General features: G+C 44.9%; 1 protein-coding gene across 1 annotated transcript in view; it reads right to left on the bottom strand.

The window, feature by feature from the left end:
• Positions 1 to 2,433: 2,433 nt before the first annotated feature.
• The window catches only part of LOC143104924 (kinesin heavy chain-like), a 22,905-nt gene continuing 8,914 nt past the window's right edge, over positions 2,434 to 16,424 (bottom strand). The window contains exons 4-16 of the mRNA XM_076269254.1: positions 16,307 to 16,362; positions 15,691 to 15,778; positions 14,395 to 14,414; positions 13,961 to 14,186; positions 13,519 to 13,583; positions 13,302 to 13,411; positions 11,409 to 11,510; positions 10,442 to 10,502; positions 8,795 to 8,866; positions 8,589 to 8,693; positions 4,429 to 4,645; positions 3,578 to 3,743; positions 2,434 to 2,545 (exon numbers count right to left, since the gene is read on the bottom strand). Coding sequence (XP_076125369.1) covers positions 2,434 to 2,545; positions 3,578 to 3,743; positions 4,429 to 4,645; positions 8,589 to 8,693; positions 8,795 to 8,866; positions 10,442 to 10,502; positions 11,409 to 11,510; positions 13,302 to 13,411; positions 13,519 to 13,583; positions 13,961 to 14,186; positions 14,395 to 14,414; positions 15,691 to 15,778; positions 16,307 to 16,362 — 1,400 coding nt within the window. The remainder of the gene's footprint in view (positions 2,546 to 3,577; positions 3,744 to 4,428; positions 4,646 to 8,588; positions 8,694 to 8,794; positions 8,867 to 10,441; positions 10,503 to 11,408; positions 11,511 to 13,301; positions 13,412 to 13,518; positions 13,584 to 13,960; positions 14,187 to 14,394; positions 14,415 to 15,690; positions 15,779 to 16,306; positions 16,363 to 16,424) is intronic.

The following is a 16,424-nucleotide window of genomic DNA, read 5'->3' as shown; positions in this document are numbered from 1 at the left end:
GTGTGTACACACATAAAACGTTTTAATATCAAGTTAACAGGCACTTTTGTTACAATTTATAACCTCAGATTATAAAGTGCTGGTTAGTAAAACCAGTACAGTGCAGTGTGTAGATAATATTGAAACATTTTAACACTAACATTTTAGGTCACAAGCATGAGCATAATACATAATACCTTCACAGTGTATCTGAATATTTTTAAACATCTTTAGTCAAACATCTCACTGATCCAACCTACAGACCAGTTTTTAAGTGCAGCATAGAATACGTAACAAGGACAAACCATTACAACATCCTGAAGAAAACACAAAATCAACGTATGATGTTGAACAGTCAGCTGAAAAAAAAACAGCTGTTCAGAAGTGTAGAGTGACAGTCATATCTGAGTGCCTAGACAAGGAGCTCGTTTTTCAGTGTCATGAACCTGGGGCTTGGTTTTGGGCGCAGTGTGTCAAGTCCCACGAAAAGTCTTTGGAACACCTCAAATGTTTTCAAAAGCTTGGATGGATACTCGAGTAAGTGCATATGTCAACCCAAGCAGCAAACAGCATGCTTTGGCCAGATTTCCAAGATGGGTAACGACTGGTATTCCCTCAATGATGATTCTTACTGCTTCCAGCTCACGACAGACATAGATGCTCATATTCTTCATTTTTAGATCCTCACAAATAGTGGTCTCTGCAGCCCCCTTTGAGATAAAAGATAAAGTAATTAAGACAAACAATCTCATTTGTCTCAAATCTCAAAACAAATACTCCACCTCTACCTTGCTGGTTCAGTCAGTTCACCTTCACAGTCAGCACAATTTAAACCTGTTCACCAGACTGACCCAAACCCGCTTTGAGACAATACTTACACAGTAGTCAGAGATGAGCTCCTGTCCACTCTCTCCCATATACTCAAAGAGGCATCTCAGAGTGCATCTCTCTTCCTCACTGCAGCAGTACTTGGGTCCTGGAACAATAATGAATAAACTATTTTTGTTGGGCAGGTAAATGAAAGACAGTGTGAGTTAAGGGATTTAGCTTCTGGGTGTTATCTTGAGAGGTGAGAGCGGAAGGAACTCCAAGATTTAAAAGAACATGGGCAATCTTACAAGGCAAGGCATGGCTGTGTCCAAAGGTCCAATGATGCAGTCTACAATGGCCAAGACCATCCCATCTGTCAATGGGGAGGAAAAATATAGTTAGTTATCTCAAGTCTTCTGAATACAAGCCAGAGAGCCCTTTAAAACAGTGTTTCCCAACCTTTTTTCCTTGAAGGCCCCCTTGCCTGTGTCTAAGACAAGCCAGGGCCCCCTACCCAAACTCCTACCCGCACCCGCATACACACACAAAAAGAATAAAGTGATTAATTACAAATGTATAAGTTCAGAGGTCAGAGGTAATACATAGCTACATGAATTTAAATGTGGAACAAACATATGTTTTAATTAGGATTATACAGAATTTTGATTATCCAATTGGGTGTGTTATTGGGATTTTATACATTTAATGTGCGCAAATACAGTATAATTTTGGTAACCTTACAACCTCAGCCCGGGCAACATTGTGCGGACCCCCTGCAATCTCTGGCGCCCCCTAGTGGGGTCCACGGACCCCAGGCTGGGAACCATTGCTTTAAAACATACACTTACAATACAAGTGAAGATTATCCTGCTGAACAAGACAAGAATTATTAACTTTAGCTCATCGCAGAATTTATTTTAGAAGATAATATGTACCTCTTGGGATTGGTCATGTCTTTCTTTGGTTCAAAGAAGGCTCGGGAAGATCTTCAGCTCACAGTCCCATAGAGATGCAGTGGAAGTTGTGATTTTTGGGTTTCTGGGATTTCAAGGAGATATGAGTTGAAAAGGATGGCCAAACAATGTATATGGGATTAATGCAACACCAATACACAGAAAAGCGTCCCTCTGTAATTATGTTAAATAAATTACATTAAAAAGTCTATCCACCTGGTTCTTCCGTAAGCAAAGGGTCTCTCCTTGTACACAATCCATAAAGACAAAGCTCCACCACGTCGGTGGATTAAGCCACATATTCAACTCAAGGCTAAATACACTAGACAAGCACGGTTATTGTTCTAATCTAAACCACCATATAGGGACCGTCTATAAAGTACCTTCTGAATTACCTTCATATAGCTTTGACATCATATGACCTAGTGACTCCAAAACAATGCAGAAAAGTTATCCTATATGGGACTAATCAGACACACCTCTTCTTATAGCCACTGTAAGCACACTGTATTTTATATGAATATTTTAAAGAAAATACATTATTTCCTATAAGCTTGATCTTAAAAATCAAGCTTTGTGTGTGAACGATGGGTGACTTAGCACCCCCTGCCTGTGACTGTGGGGTGCTACATTGAGCTCTATATATGCTAGCCTCATTAAACTCAAACACTACTGTAGCTTCTAGCTGTGTTTACCGACTGACTATTGATTTGGCGCGGCGCTCACCGTTGGCCACATTGAGCTGATGGGAGTCCGATGTCTCTGAGGAGTTGACTGTGGCATTGCTCACCTCCACTGGGGCCCTGTTGGGGAGAATTACACAGTGTCATTCAGACAGAGGGACTCGGGGAGGGAGCGGGCCGATGTTCCTAATTCCCTTCTGGTGGATTAGGCACTGCTGCGTTTCTCGCTGTGGTGGTGGCATTAACATAAAGTCCTATTTGGATACACTCCACTTTCCTAAGCAGTCTGTGTGCTGCTCTCCCTCCAGTTTACCCCAAATAAGGTTCCTTTCTGCCGTAAGATGAGCTTGGTTTCTCTAGAAAAATCGGTTTCATCATCAGGCCTTCAGTCAGAGTTAAGCATCGAGGGAAGACTGTCATATTTCCCCACTGACACTAATGACTCGAAATTGGCGAAGAGCCCTTGACTGGCCCTTGCAGAGACTCTCCTAAGAGAGGACACTGCATTGGATTGCAGCAGTACCCTCATGTGGCGCTTCTCCCAACGAGCTACCCCCAGACAGCCCTCATTAGCTACACCTCTCGCCAAACTCAATGTGCTGAGTCACCTCTCGCCAAACTTAATGTGCTGAGTCACCTCTCGCCAAACTCAATGTGCCGAGTCACCTCTCGCCAAACTTAATGTGCCGGGTCACCTGTCGCCAAACTTAATGTGCTGAGTCACCTGTCGCGAAACTCAATGTGCTGAGTCACCTGTCGCCAAACTCAATGTGCTGAGTCACCTCTTGCCAAACTTATTGTGCTAAGTCACCTGTCGGTCTGGCCAGCAGAGTGCGTCTCCATGGCACCGAAGAGAGAGAGAGAGAGAGAGAGAGACAGAGAGAGGGGGGGAGAGAGGGAGAGGGAGAGAGAGGGGGAGAGGGAGAGAGAGGGGGAGAGAGATGGAGAGAAAGACTAGAGAGAGACAGAGGGAGGGTGGGAGAGAGAAAGATAGGGAGAGAAAGAAAGAGAGAAAGACAGAGAGATAGCAAGAGTGGGAGAGAGAGACAGAGAGAGGGGGATAAGAGAGAGAGAGACAAAGAAACAGACACACATAGAGATAGAGAAAGAAAGAGAGATGCAGGCCAGTGGGGGTCAGGGGTCAGGACTCACGTGATCTCCTGCGTGGTGCTGGGGTTCGGGGGCTGCTGCTGGAGGCCGGCCTGGGGGCTGTTCTGGAACAGCACGTTGCTATGGGCGATGGGGTGGTCACTGTTGCGCATCACCAGTGGGTTGGTGGGAGAGGCAACGGAGAAGTGACCAGGATGAACGGGCTTGGCTACGCATGAAAGAAAAAAGGAAAAGAACATTAAGTCCCGATGTCCTCAAATGAGGACATAAAAGATAAAAGCTTCCTGATGTGTTACAATAAAAAATAAAATGTATGCCATATCATACTAGAACTGTTTATAAGCATAAATAAACAAGTATCAACCCCATAAATTACAGCGGTACTCTACCATGACGACAGTTGTCGTGTGCCCGCTGATAAAACATGTAGGTGGATATCGACGCCATCTTGTTTTTTCCCAATACAGTGTAATGTGCTTTTATTACCACTAACTGGTACAAATAACTGGCATGATATGAGGGCAACAGAAATGTATTCAGAATATTGAAGTAGGAAGTCCTACAAAGCCTAAATGTTATGTCCTCATACGAGGACGCAGGATCTCATGAGGTCTCAAATACAGCACCAACGTACATAAATAATATGAAACATGCAATATTAACAGCACTCCACAGAGTGAGGGATTCAGGCAAAACTGAGATGCCATACAGTCACGTTCAGGGTCTGATGACAAAATGGCCTCACTAGTGGTGTCTTCATAGGATCCTTCTAACTTCCTTTTATATTCTTTAATATCCATGAATTATATCGTTATGTGCATTTCATACACGTGTATCAGACACTGTGTATTACGTGATGTGATCTTATTTGGACGCTGGCGTGGCCGGCTCACCGGTCTGTGTGGCGTGGGGACGCCTGAGGGGGTAGCGGACCCTCATGACGTCCTTGATGCGCTCGACTTCCTGCTGGTAGCGCCGGCGGTCCTTCATGGCGCTCTCCTTGGCCTCCTTTAGTGCACCCTCCAAGGCCTTAACTCGCTCAGCCGTAGACCGAAGACGTTTCTCCAGTTTAGGAAGCTCACAGCGCAGATCTGCATTGTCACGTACCAGCTGTTCAACGGGAGGAGGAGAGAAGGGTGGGGTGTAGCAGAAGGGAGAGAGAAAGATTTTTAATTTCACAGATAAAAATAAAAATAAAAATGTGATGTGAGGAGCAATCCATAGCCATTATGGTCATTCATGCATATCATTCTCAAAGACGAACAGTATTGCTAATTGTGTGAATATGTATTGTTTGTTTGTTTATTTGTATATCGGTTCAAGACTTAGGTAATCAGTCTTAGCAGGGAATAATTAATGCAAATATGTACCGGTAATGCAAATAAAGCATTCAAGAATTTAAATGGATTTCATTTTAAGAGAGAGAGAGAGAAAGAGAGAGGTTAAAACAAAAGTGCGGAAGTGAAAAAGAATAGTGCAAGGTCAACACCAAACACCTGTGCTGTGATTTGACAGCATTCGTTTGCATGTGTGATGGCTCAGCTGAAGCAGACTGATCTCTCTCTGTTGTGTTCAAGTGAGGAAACAGAGAGTGAGAGAGAGAGAGACCGAGACTACAGAGAGAGGGAGAGAAAGAGAGAGAAAGAGAGAGAGAGAAATACAGAGTGAAAGAGAGAGACAGAGAAAGAGACTAGAGAGAGAGGGAGAGAGAGAGAGAGAGCGACAGATGTCAAACCCCGAATATTTCTCATATTTCCTGCCTCTGACAACTACAAAAAGCCCATGTGCCTCAGTAGTCCCTTGTGCCTGCATATATAGGGCAGAATTACCATACTGCTGCCGTGACATTCCCGTCCTCTCCAAATGTTTTCTCAACTCTGAGAGCATTGGCATAGAAGAAGCCCACGTGCAATTGTAACAGATAACGAAGAGAGTGGGAATTGGACTCTGGAAGGATCCAAGAGCCCTGTGCCAATAGCCACTATTATATCCAGCATCTGCTCACTGGACAGATGAGATCCACTCCAGCCTTGATCTGAGGATTTATTGATTTCCACGTGATCCTCTCTCTCTCTCTCTCTCTCTCTCTCTCTCTCTCTCTCTCTCTCTCTCTCTCTCTCTCTGTCTGTCTGTCTCTCTCTGTCTGTCTCTCTCTGTCTCTCTCTCTCTGTCTGTCTCTCTCTCTCTCTCTCTGTCTGTCTCTCTCTCTCTCTCTCTCTCTGTCTGCCTCTCTCTCTCTCTCTCTGTCTGTCTCTCTCTCTATCTCTCTGTCTCTCTATTTGCTTGCCTGAGTGAGTAAGCCCATTAACAGCCTCTAACGGCCCCATGGAGGCTACTGCTTTTAGGAGGACGCTGCTGCAGTATTGCAGAGACTTGCTTCTGCCTCCACGGGTTGGTCCGATTGAAAAGAGAAATCCTATAGATTTGTAAGAATCAGAACTTTTGTAGTCTGTGTGTGTGTGTGTGTGTGTGTGTGTGTGTGTGTGTGTGTGATAAAGATGTCTATTTGTAAGTGTCTGTGTCTGTGTCTATGCTTATGTAAATATATGGATATCTACTTGACATGCTTGTCAAGCTACATTATTTATGCATTCTTTTTCTTGAGATTGATGACAATGATGAGAATCAATCTCAATCTACTTAACTGCCTTCATTTAGTAACTATTGAAATGAGATCAGTGGGTGTGACCAACCCATCTTGAGGATCTGAGCTCAACTGTGCCCGTTTGCAGGGTGTCTGTGGTGCCAGGAAGAGAATGCCATCCTGTGCCCGTTTGCGTGTGTGAGTGAGTGTGTGTGTGTGTGTGTCTGTGTGTGTGTGTGTCTGTGTGTGTGTGTATGTGTGTGTGTGTGTGTGTGTGTGTGTGTGTGTGTGTGTGTGTGTGTGCTCTAGCCTGCAGTTTTGTAACTCTGCCCACTATCACAGTGACAGGCTGCAGAAATGGGCTTTTGGGAGAAGGACTGGGGGGGGAGAGGAAGCCAGTAAAGGGTGAGAAAGATTGCAAGAATCTGTGTGTGTGTGTGTGTGTGTGTGTGTGTGAGCAACTGTCTGTGTGGGAGGGTGTAAAAGTACTGTGTGCAATACATATATGTCCTGTGTGCCTGTGTCTGTATCTGTGTCTGTGTGTATGTGTGTGTGTGTGTGTGTATGTGTGGTGATGAATGGACAAGCGCCTATCTGCAATTCATTCCACTTCATTTGTCTGAGGCAGGCCAGCCGCTGTGCGCCAGGGCACACCTATCTGTGCTGGCATCTCTCTCTGCTTGCTGCAGCAGCCCCAGGGCACACCTATCTGCCTATAGATATATATATATCTATGAGCCACACACTCTGATCTCTTGATATATTTAAAGGCCGATGTTTCAGCTAACAGCCTTTATCAAGGTTCCATCACGGTTATTCTGCGCAGTGATAAAATATCAAATCTATTCTTTTCAGTTCATATCTCTAAACCCTGATGGGAAACCCCAGTTCATATCTCTAAACCCTGATGGGAAACCCCAGTTACGAGTGGGAACAGACTCCACCAAAAATACATATTTAACACCTTGAAACTATTTCAGCTTGTTTTTCCGGGGATCTTTCATTCAGTGCCTGGAATATCACTACGCACTGGAAATGCTGAGTGTGTCCTCCATTTCCCCTCATCTCCTCTGAAATGATTATGGAGACCCGTGGGGTTCTGGGAACGGACATATTGGCTAGCACGTGAGGTGGCGGGAAGTTCCATGACCTGCTCCCAACAGCATATATGTATGTATGCGAGCCATAGCACAACACAGTTCAGTGTTCCTGGGACCGGCTGCTGCTTGTGTAATATAAAGCCTGCTCATCACAGGGAGCTGGTTCTGTGCACGCCTGTCATTTAGCGGCTGTTTAGTCTGAGGCTGAGCTGTGCTCTGCCCCCTGGTGGAGGAGGCCTGAATGAGACATAAAGAGACCTGAGCTGTGCTCTGCCCCCTGGTGGAGGAGGCCTGAATGAGACATAAAGAGACCTGAGCTGTGCTCTGCCCCCTGGTGGAGGAGGCCTGAATGAGACATAAAGAGACCTGAGCTGTGCTCTGCCCCCTGGTGGAGGAGGCCTGAATGAGACATAAAGAGACCTGAGCGTCGGCGACACAGACAGTGGGGACACATAATGAGCCAACTGCACAGATGGAGCAGAGAGAGGAGAGGAGGGGAGGAGAGGAGGGGAGGAGAGGAGAGGAGAGGAGGAGGGGGGGAGAGGAGAGGAAAGGGAGTGGAGGGGAGAGGAGAGGGGAGGGGGGGAGGAGAGGAGAGGAAAGGGGGAGTGGAGAAGAGAGAGGAGGAGAGGAAAGGGAGTGGAGGAGGGGAGGGGGGGAGGAGAAGAAAGGGGGAGTGGAAAGAGAGGATGGGAGGAGAGGAGAGGAAAGGGGGAGTGGAGAAGAGAGGATGGGAGGAGAGGAGAGGAAAGGGAGTGGAGGAGAGAGGAGGGAGGAGGGGAGAGGAGAGGGGAGGGGGGGAGAGGAGAGAGAGGATGGGAGGAGAGGAGAGGAAAGGGGGAGTGGAGAAGAGAGAGGAGGGGAGGAGAGGAAAGGGAGGGGAGGGGGGGAGGAGAAGAAAGGGGGAGTGGAAAGAGAGGATGGGAGGAGAGGAGAGGAAAGGGGGAGTGGAGAAGAGAGGATGGGAGGAGAGGAGAGGGAGTGGAGGAGAGAGGAGGGGAGGAAAGGAGAGGAGAGCAGGGGAGGGGAAGGGAGGATAAGAAAGGGGGAGTGGAGAAGAGAGGATGGGAGGAGAGGAGAAGAAAGGGGGAGTGGAGGAGAGAGAAGGAACGAGGGGGAGAGGAGAGGCAGACCAACAGGCGGAGACCCCAGATTGGCCAGAATAATGATCTCTTTAGTGGCATTACAGTAACTAAACAGGCAAATGATCACACACGCCCCAGCCCTCGCACACACACACACACACAAACACACACACACACAGCTTTGCATTGGAACATTTTGGGATTATCTTTGGATCACTGAATAACACATCTCTTAGTTAACAGTGCAGTCTCTACCCACAACACAGATTGCAAAATTCGCTGACCTGTTTGTGAACTTTTGTAAGCTGGTCCAGGTTGTTTTCAAGAAAGGAAATCTTCTGTTTCTGGGTGGAAGACCCCCCACTATCATCAGGATCCAATTCGGAGCTCTGGAGACACAGGAAGAGGGATTTGTCAGAGAGCGGTCTCAGACCGGGAGAGAAAGTATCAAGTACTCAAGCAAGTTTCCCTCTCCCTCTGGCACACTTACTCGTTTAACCCGCGTCGTGAGGTCTTGAACAAACAGCTTCCTAAGGTTGTGCAGGGTCTGGAGTTCGCGGGCCTTTAGGGGAAGATGAGAGGACTGTGTTAAAACTGGGGACAAATCCAATAGCAGCAGGATCCTCGAAGCATAATTAAGAAGAAGCATAATCCACCATGTTCTACCAAGGGTTCTACCTTGTACACAGATTTCAGTGAGAGCTATCAAGGTTTCTCAATATACAAAATGGACAGATTTCATTAATGTACAGCGCCAGTCAAAAGTTTGGGCATACTGACTAATTTCTCTTTTTCTTTCTTTTTCTTTCTTCTGACTTTTTTTACATTGTAGAACAAAAATTAAGCAAAGAAAACTCCGGAATGACTATCCAAATGTCCTTAGGTGTAACCATACATGTAGAGCACTTATTGGCTACTTTTCTTTCACTCATGAAATTCTCAAAACTGTTTGCTCCATCATCTTATCACTTCATCAAAGCAGTTTCTAGCCATGTTGAACAAATAGCAATGCTTTAGTACATCCATGCAACTGATTTTGTACAAATGTCTGCTGTTTTTATTTTCTTTTGTGAATGTCATGTTGGTCACTATAGTGCACTATACTGGTTCCCTGCTGAATAGTACCCCATAAAACAAATTGGCCTGATTTCATCGCTTCTGTCCTTACATGCAAATGTGTTGAACTAGCTGTCATAACTAGTTGCCATAGTCTGTCTAGCATATATAAATGTATGTGACCTGACAGACAGGAGCGTCAGGATGTATAGAAAGATGTACAGTGGTGCACAGCTCTGACCAAGGGGTGTTTTACTGTATATTGGTCATTTTTCATTTTACACAATGCTGTAAAAGCCTTTGTTTTATACTGTCACAATGTCGTCTGTCAAAAGAAAAAACGTAGAAACACATCCACTGTCTTGCAATCAACCCCCTCCACACACAAAAATGTTGTAATAATAACTTTTTAACTGTAGTTTCGAAATAAAAAATAGTGCTGCCTTGCACATTGTTCATTATTTATACTTACAGAGTAAACTGTAAACAATGGCGTCAGGCGTTCTGACATTCGATTTGTTCCGACTGTTCTTGGTATCAATATTTGCTTTTGAGGCATTAACAAAGCATTTTGAGCAAGATACACACTTTTGCAGGTAATCCACTATGCGGTGCAGTTTGCACTATTTGTTTTTAAAAATGTACTAACTGTGCAAATGTTAATGATGATTTGAGAAATGCACCAAAGCGACTAGGGAAAACCTGTAATTGAAAAGCATTCTGAGTGAAGCTTGTGATGATGCAAATATTGGGCAAAGCTGTCATGAAGGTAAACGAATGCTTTCTAACACATGTGGCGATGTGAACCTGTGAACCTTTTCATAAAGGAAAATGTAAGGCACTTTCTTTACAGTACTGCTTGTCAAAAATCGCATGTGTTGTAACTTAACACCACTGTCCAGAGAACTGATATGGAAACCTTAGCCTGAAACTACGTGTAGGATGTCCCATTATGACAACCCAATATTTCAATCATCATAGCAAAAAATAAATATATACAGATAATATGTCTCATTAACCATGTTTTTTCTTTATGGTGAGGTGTCTAATGGAAGGTTGGAAATGTGGAATGCACACTTACAACAGTCTCCTCCAGCCCCTTGAGATCCTGCCTAGACTGCTCGTGGTGTTCATGGAGAAATCTAACAGAGAGCAAAGCAAAAAAAAACTAGTTATCTTTACCATCAATATTTCATTACAGAGCTGCGAGGATCTGAGTGATGCAATTTTCAGTGCACACGACAGCAGGAACAAGGTCATGAATAATGATTTAATCTCAGTGTTCTGAAAAGGCCCAGTTAGGAGAGCTTTCCCTTTAGGAGTTTGGGAAACTTTCCCTTTAAATGAAATATGACTATGAAAAAAAATATATATTTGCATGGTTTTGGCTTGAGACCAGACTTATATGCTATTTCTGTTAGATTGAACAGTAAGCTATGGATCTCTGAAACATTATGTAACATTAGATTTATGGCAAAAGGAATTTTCAGTATATCTAACCAAATAATTAATTGAATTAGTCAAACTAATTCAGTATGTAAATAATTATGTGCGGCCATAAACATCATTATCCTTCAAGCATCAGTATATTTTTCTCAGTGGTATTTGTCATTTATTTCTCATTTTATTATACGTATGTACAATATTTCACTCATGTTTGGAAACAGCAATCTAACACTTTTCTTTTTCTGAGTTATTATGGAAACACCAAAATGCTCCCCCTACATTATAGCTGTCAATACAGTCCTTGAGCAAATGTCATTAAGCATTAATGAAATGTTCGGCTCGTGAATCATGCCGTGTCATTGGGGACCCAGCGCTGTAAGAAGTGGTAACATGGCCATTCCAGCGAGACACAGCGGCTTGCTCCTTACGGGGTGTGTGTGTGTGTGTGTGTGTGTGAGTGTGTGAGTGTGTGAGTGTGTGTGCGTGTGTGAGTGTGTGTGCGTGTGCGTGTGCGTGTGCGTGTGCGTGTGCGTGTGCGTGCGTGCGTGTGTGCGTGTGTGAGTGTGAGTGTGTGTGTGTGTGTGTGTGTGTTCGTTACTCACGTCAGCTCCTCCAGCTGCATGCTCTTGTGCTGCTCCTGGTTCTTCAGGCAATCAAAGTCAGCCCGCAGCCGCTCCAGCCCCAACTGCAGCTTCTGGTTGCGGCTGATTGATGCACAGGTACACACACACACACACACAGCACAGGTACACACACACACACACACACACAGCACAGGTACACACACACACACAGCACAGGTACACACACACACACACACACACACACACACAGCACAGGTACACACACACACACGCACACACACACACACAGCACAGGTACACACACATACAGCCCCGAAGGCCCAGCCAGCGTGGGGGGTGAGTAGGGGGAAGAAGAGGAAGAAGAGGAGAGGAAGATGGAGGAGATTCATTAACCACTCATCAGCCGAATGAAACACGCTCTGAAAAGGTACGCTGCGTTTGTTGGGTAGTTTGGAGGCAAGCGTCTGTCTGGGAATGCTGTTTTCACCGAATGCCAGCGCTCAAGGGAGACAGTTTCTGATGTAAGAGAATTTACAGCGATAAGTCGGAAAGAAGATGATGTTATGAAAAAGGATAGATGAGCTGAAGGCCCAAAAAAGAGGAGAAAGAGGAGAGGAGAGAGGAGAGAGAGGAGAGGAGAGACGAGGAGAGAGAGGAGAGGACAGGAGAGAGAGAGAGGAGAGGAGAGAGAGAGAGGAGAGGAGAGGAGAGGAGAGAAGAGAGAGGAGAGAAGAGAGAGGAGAGGAGAAGAGAGGAGAGGAGAGGAGAGGGGCCCCACATGGGCGCGTGCAGAAGCAGCAGCAGGATTTACTGTAATAAGGGCTGTGCTGCAGTAATGGCCTCTGGAGGAATCAACAATGAGAAGAAGAGGAGAGCAGGAGGACAATTAGAGAGAGACGGATAAAGAGAGAGAGGGATGAGAGAGAAAGAGAGAGAGGGAGAGATCGATGAGAGGGAGAGAGGGAATGAGAATGAGAAAGTGAGAGAAAGAGGGAGAGGGAGAAAGGGAGGAGAGAGAGAAATGAGAGAGATAGGGATGAGAGAGTGAGAGGGAGGGAGAAGGGGATGAGATAAAGAGGAATGAGAGAAAGGGATGAGAGAGGGATAAGAGCATTCAGTCAGAGCACTGGATGTATAATGTAAGCGTGTTGGGTAAGAGTGCCTGGGGCTTCAAACATATTTTGAGGAAAGCAATTATGTGAATATGAGCAACCGAGGAAGAGATGTGGGAGGAAGACAAAGAGATAAAGAGAGAGAGAGAGAGAAAGAGAACAGAGTGAGACAACTGGAACAAAAGTACGACTCCACAGGGGGAGAAGAGGTGACAGAGGAGGATGAGCAACATTTGGCTGTGATTTGGCTGTGATGGAGTGAGAGAAAGGGGGGAAAGAGAGTGAGAGAGAGACAATTAGGGAACGGAAAGAGAGTGAGAGAGAGAAATGGGCTACTTGCACGAAAGGCTGTTAATACGGCCGCTTTGTTTCCGGTGGAGCGTTAGCTGTGTTATAACGGCATCTTCTGTTATCTTCTGCTCCTTACATCTTCAATCCGACACTGAATATCTTGTTTGCCCAATAATAAAATTTTTAACTTGCATAAATCCTTCTTTATTGTAACATGCTGATTTACTAGGTGCAACATCCAATGGGGTCCGTGTAGAGACACTAATTACATTAACAATAGCGGCAGGTTCAAACACACCTTGCTCCACCGGAAAAGAAACAAGCGTATTAGAGCCTTTCGTGCAAGTAGCCCATAGGGAATGGAAAGAGAGAGCGAGAGTGCAAGCAAGAGCAAGTGAGCAAAGAGTGAGTGACTTAGGCCGTGAGTGATAGAGTGACTGATACAGTGAGTGAGTGATAGAGTGACTGATACAGTGAGTGAGTGATAGAGTGAAAAAGTATCACACACTCGGCGAGGTCGTCGATGATCTTCTGCTTCTGTTTGATCTGGTCGCGCAGGCGGCCCAGCTGCTTGTGATGCGACTCGCGACGAGACTCCATCTGCTGCTCCAGCACCCGCTGCCGCGGGATATGACAACGTTAACACAGCGCACCATCAAGAGTCTACATCAACCAGAAACATGCCTACTGCTGTGCTGATACACCTGTACTGTTGCCGTAGTTACCTTGACATCGCCAGACTCTTCCATATCCATCAGGCTGTCCTTCTTGGACACGCCCCCCACAGTCTCTGTAACACAAACACAACACAAACATCAGACACTCCAGAAACACTTTGAAAACGAGTGTTATTTCCCAATACTATTTGTTAGTGTATACACTCAAATACTAAAAAAAAATTTGATTTGATTTTGATTGATTTTGCAAAATGTCTTCAGCTATGAGGTTAATACACGGGGCAGTTAATATGTTATTAATATGGTTTTGCTTTTTTTAACTTGCATAAAACACTGTCCTGCGGTTTATACACAATGCGGCTAATACACAGGAAATGACTGTATCAAAATGCTTTATGAGCATTGCTAAGTAAATATTGGAAATATTCAAACACAGACAGAATGTTGACAGTCATGGTAACAGACGTGTCTCCTACTGCATGTGCCGTACCTTGGGCCTGCAGGCGGAAGAACTCCTCACTCAGGGAGTCATAGTTGTCCTCCAACTGGGCCTGCAGGCGGGAGAACTCCTCGCTCAGGGAGTCATAGTTGTCCTCCAACTGGGCCTGCAGGCGGGAGAACTCCTCGCTCAGGAAGTCATAGTTGTCCTCCAACTGGCGCTTCTTCAGCTCCACGTTCTGCATGTACTCCGTCAGAGAGCAGATCTTCGCCTCATGCTGGAGAGAAACCAAAAAAAAAACACTTCTCTTCAACTCTTCCTAGGCTGTCATTTTGATAAAACACTGCATCTTACCGCCATAAACTCATGCAGAGTATGACTCATATGCATATCAATGATCACACTGTCGTTTTATGAATCACATTTTCCAGGGCTTTCAAGTTTTGAGCTCAGTTTGGAGTGAACATTTTTTTCTGTAGGAGCACTTGTATTTGGTATTGGGCCTCTCCGGGTGATAAGAGGTAAATAGTCATTAGACATTTTCATTGGCAAAAATTATTTCTGCCATTGTCTGCCATGTTTGCCAGGACCTATTTAGCTCACAATTTCACGGACTCTTACTTAATAATCAATCCCAAAGTGTTATTTGATACTAGGGCTTTTTTAGGTCATGTTCATGAAAAAGTGAGTTCATGAGACATTACATTAATTTAAAATCAGTGTACTGTAAGTTATTATCCCATTCTTCACAGTTCAATCTTACTTTATTTCAGTCAGTCTCTGGCAGGCTGTGATCTCTACAGGCACTTTAAGGTGTCAATACATCAGGCAGGAAGTAAGGTGTGCGTTAGTAGTATTAATTAAGGTGTCAATACATCGGGCAGGAAGTAAGGTGTGCGTTAGTACTGTAGCTTAAATTAATTTATTTGTTTGGTTATTCTTTGACCAATACAACATTTGTGCGCTCGTTTTAGTGTGTTTTTGAGTGTGTGAGACTTGAGTGTTTTTATCTCGCTCCACAGAACATGGCAACATTGCAGGTCGTGTGAGCTATGAGCCTCCTCTTGGTATGGGAAGCTGTAGCAGTAGTATATACACGATGTAGTATACTATATAAGGTATGGGAAGCTGTAGCAGTAGTATATACACTATGTAGTATACTATATAAGGTATGGGAAGCTGTAGCAATAGTATATATACTATGTAGTATACTATATAAGGTATGGGAAGCTGTAGCAGTAGTATATACACTATATAAGCTGCAGCAGGTGTTGCAGACTTGGGCACTTGGGATAGAAATGCTATATGCTACATGGGATAGAGATGCTATATGCTGCTACATGGGATAGAGATGCTATATGCTGCTACATGGGATAGAGATGCTATATGCTACATGGGATAAAGATGCTATATGCTACATGGGATAGAGATGCTATATGCTGCTACATGGGATAGAAATGCTATATGCTGCGTGGGATAGAGATGCTATATGCTGCGTGGGATAGAGATGCTATATGCTGCTTGGGATAGAGATGCTATATGCTGCTACATGGGATAGAGATGCTATATGCTACACGGGATAAAGATGCTATATGCTGCTACATGGGATAGAGATGCTATATGCTGCGTGGGATAGAGATGCTATATGCTGCGTGGGATAGAGATGCTATATGCTACATGGGATAGAGATGCTATATGCTGCGTGGGAGGAAGATGTCCCCTATTGTGAGAGCCAGAAAGATGGCAGCCTGGCAACAGCCTGAGGCCTTAGTAGCACTCACTAGTGACGGCCACGTGACGGGCAGCTTTGCCCTCGTCGATGACGTCCATCACCTCCTCGGGGCTGGAGACGAAGCGCTCGGCGCAACCCTGAGACACACAGAAGAACCACGCAACTGTCAGTCAGGGGCTACGACCAGAGAATAACATACATGAAGAGAGAGACATGCATTATGATGTATGATTTGTGGTCAGGTCAACAAAGGTATTTCTCAGGCAATTACCTCTGAATAATGACCTCTGGACTGGTTCATTGAGTATTGCCCAAAGGCAACGAGTTATTGCTGTGCTAACAATGCTATTTTAATGGAGCAATATCCTAAAATACAATGTCACACTGTAGTATTCTATAAACGTTAGATTTCACTAGTAACAAGTGATCAATCTCCCCGAAGCCACAGGGACACTCCTTATGACTTGGCTCTGCCATCTGATATGAAATGAGTATAAAAATAACACACAGGCTGTGATGATTGCTTTTGGCTTTGGGATTCTGAGTCAGGACTTATGCAAATTTACTAGTATTCACTGTCTGGGACACACACACACACACACACACACACACACACACTTGTACAGATGGCCATCTCTAGAAAAACAGTCCACTGACTCATTTACCTTGACGTAGGGGACCCTGTTCTTGTCCTCATGGACGGCCAGGTTGGTTTTAGTCACTACGGGCAGAGAGGAGGCGGAAAACAAACACAGGTCGACAACGTGAAGGAATGAGACCATT

This window comes from Alosa pseudoharengus, unplaced genomic scaffold (genome assembly GCF_046254945.1).
Source record: "Alosa pseudoharengus isolate Yale_2024_CS ecotype anadromous, Long Island Sound unplaced genomic scaffold, YU_APseudo_1.1 YU_APseudo_1.1_scf_5, whole genome shotgun sequence".
Lineage (NCBI taxonomy): Eukaryota > Metazoa > Chordata > Actinopteri > Clupeiformes > Clupeidae > Alosa > Alosa pseudoharengus.
This window is presented reverse-complemented; position numbering and strand designations above follow the sequence as displayed.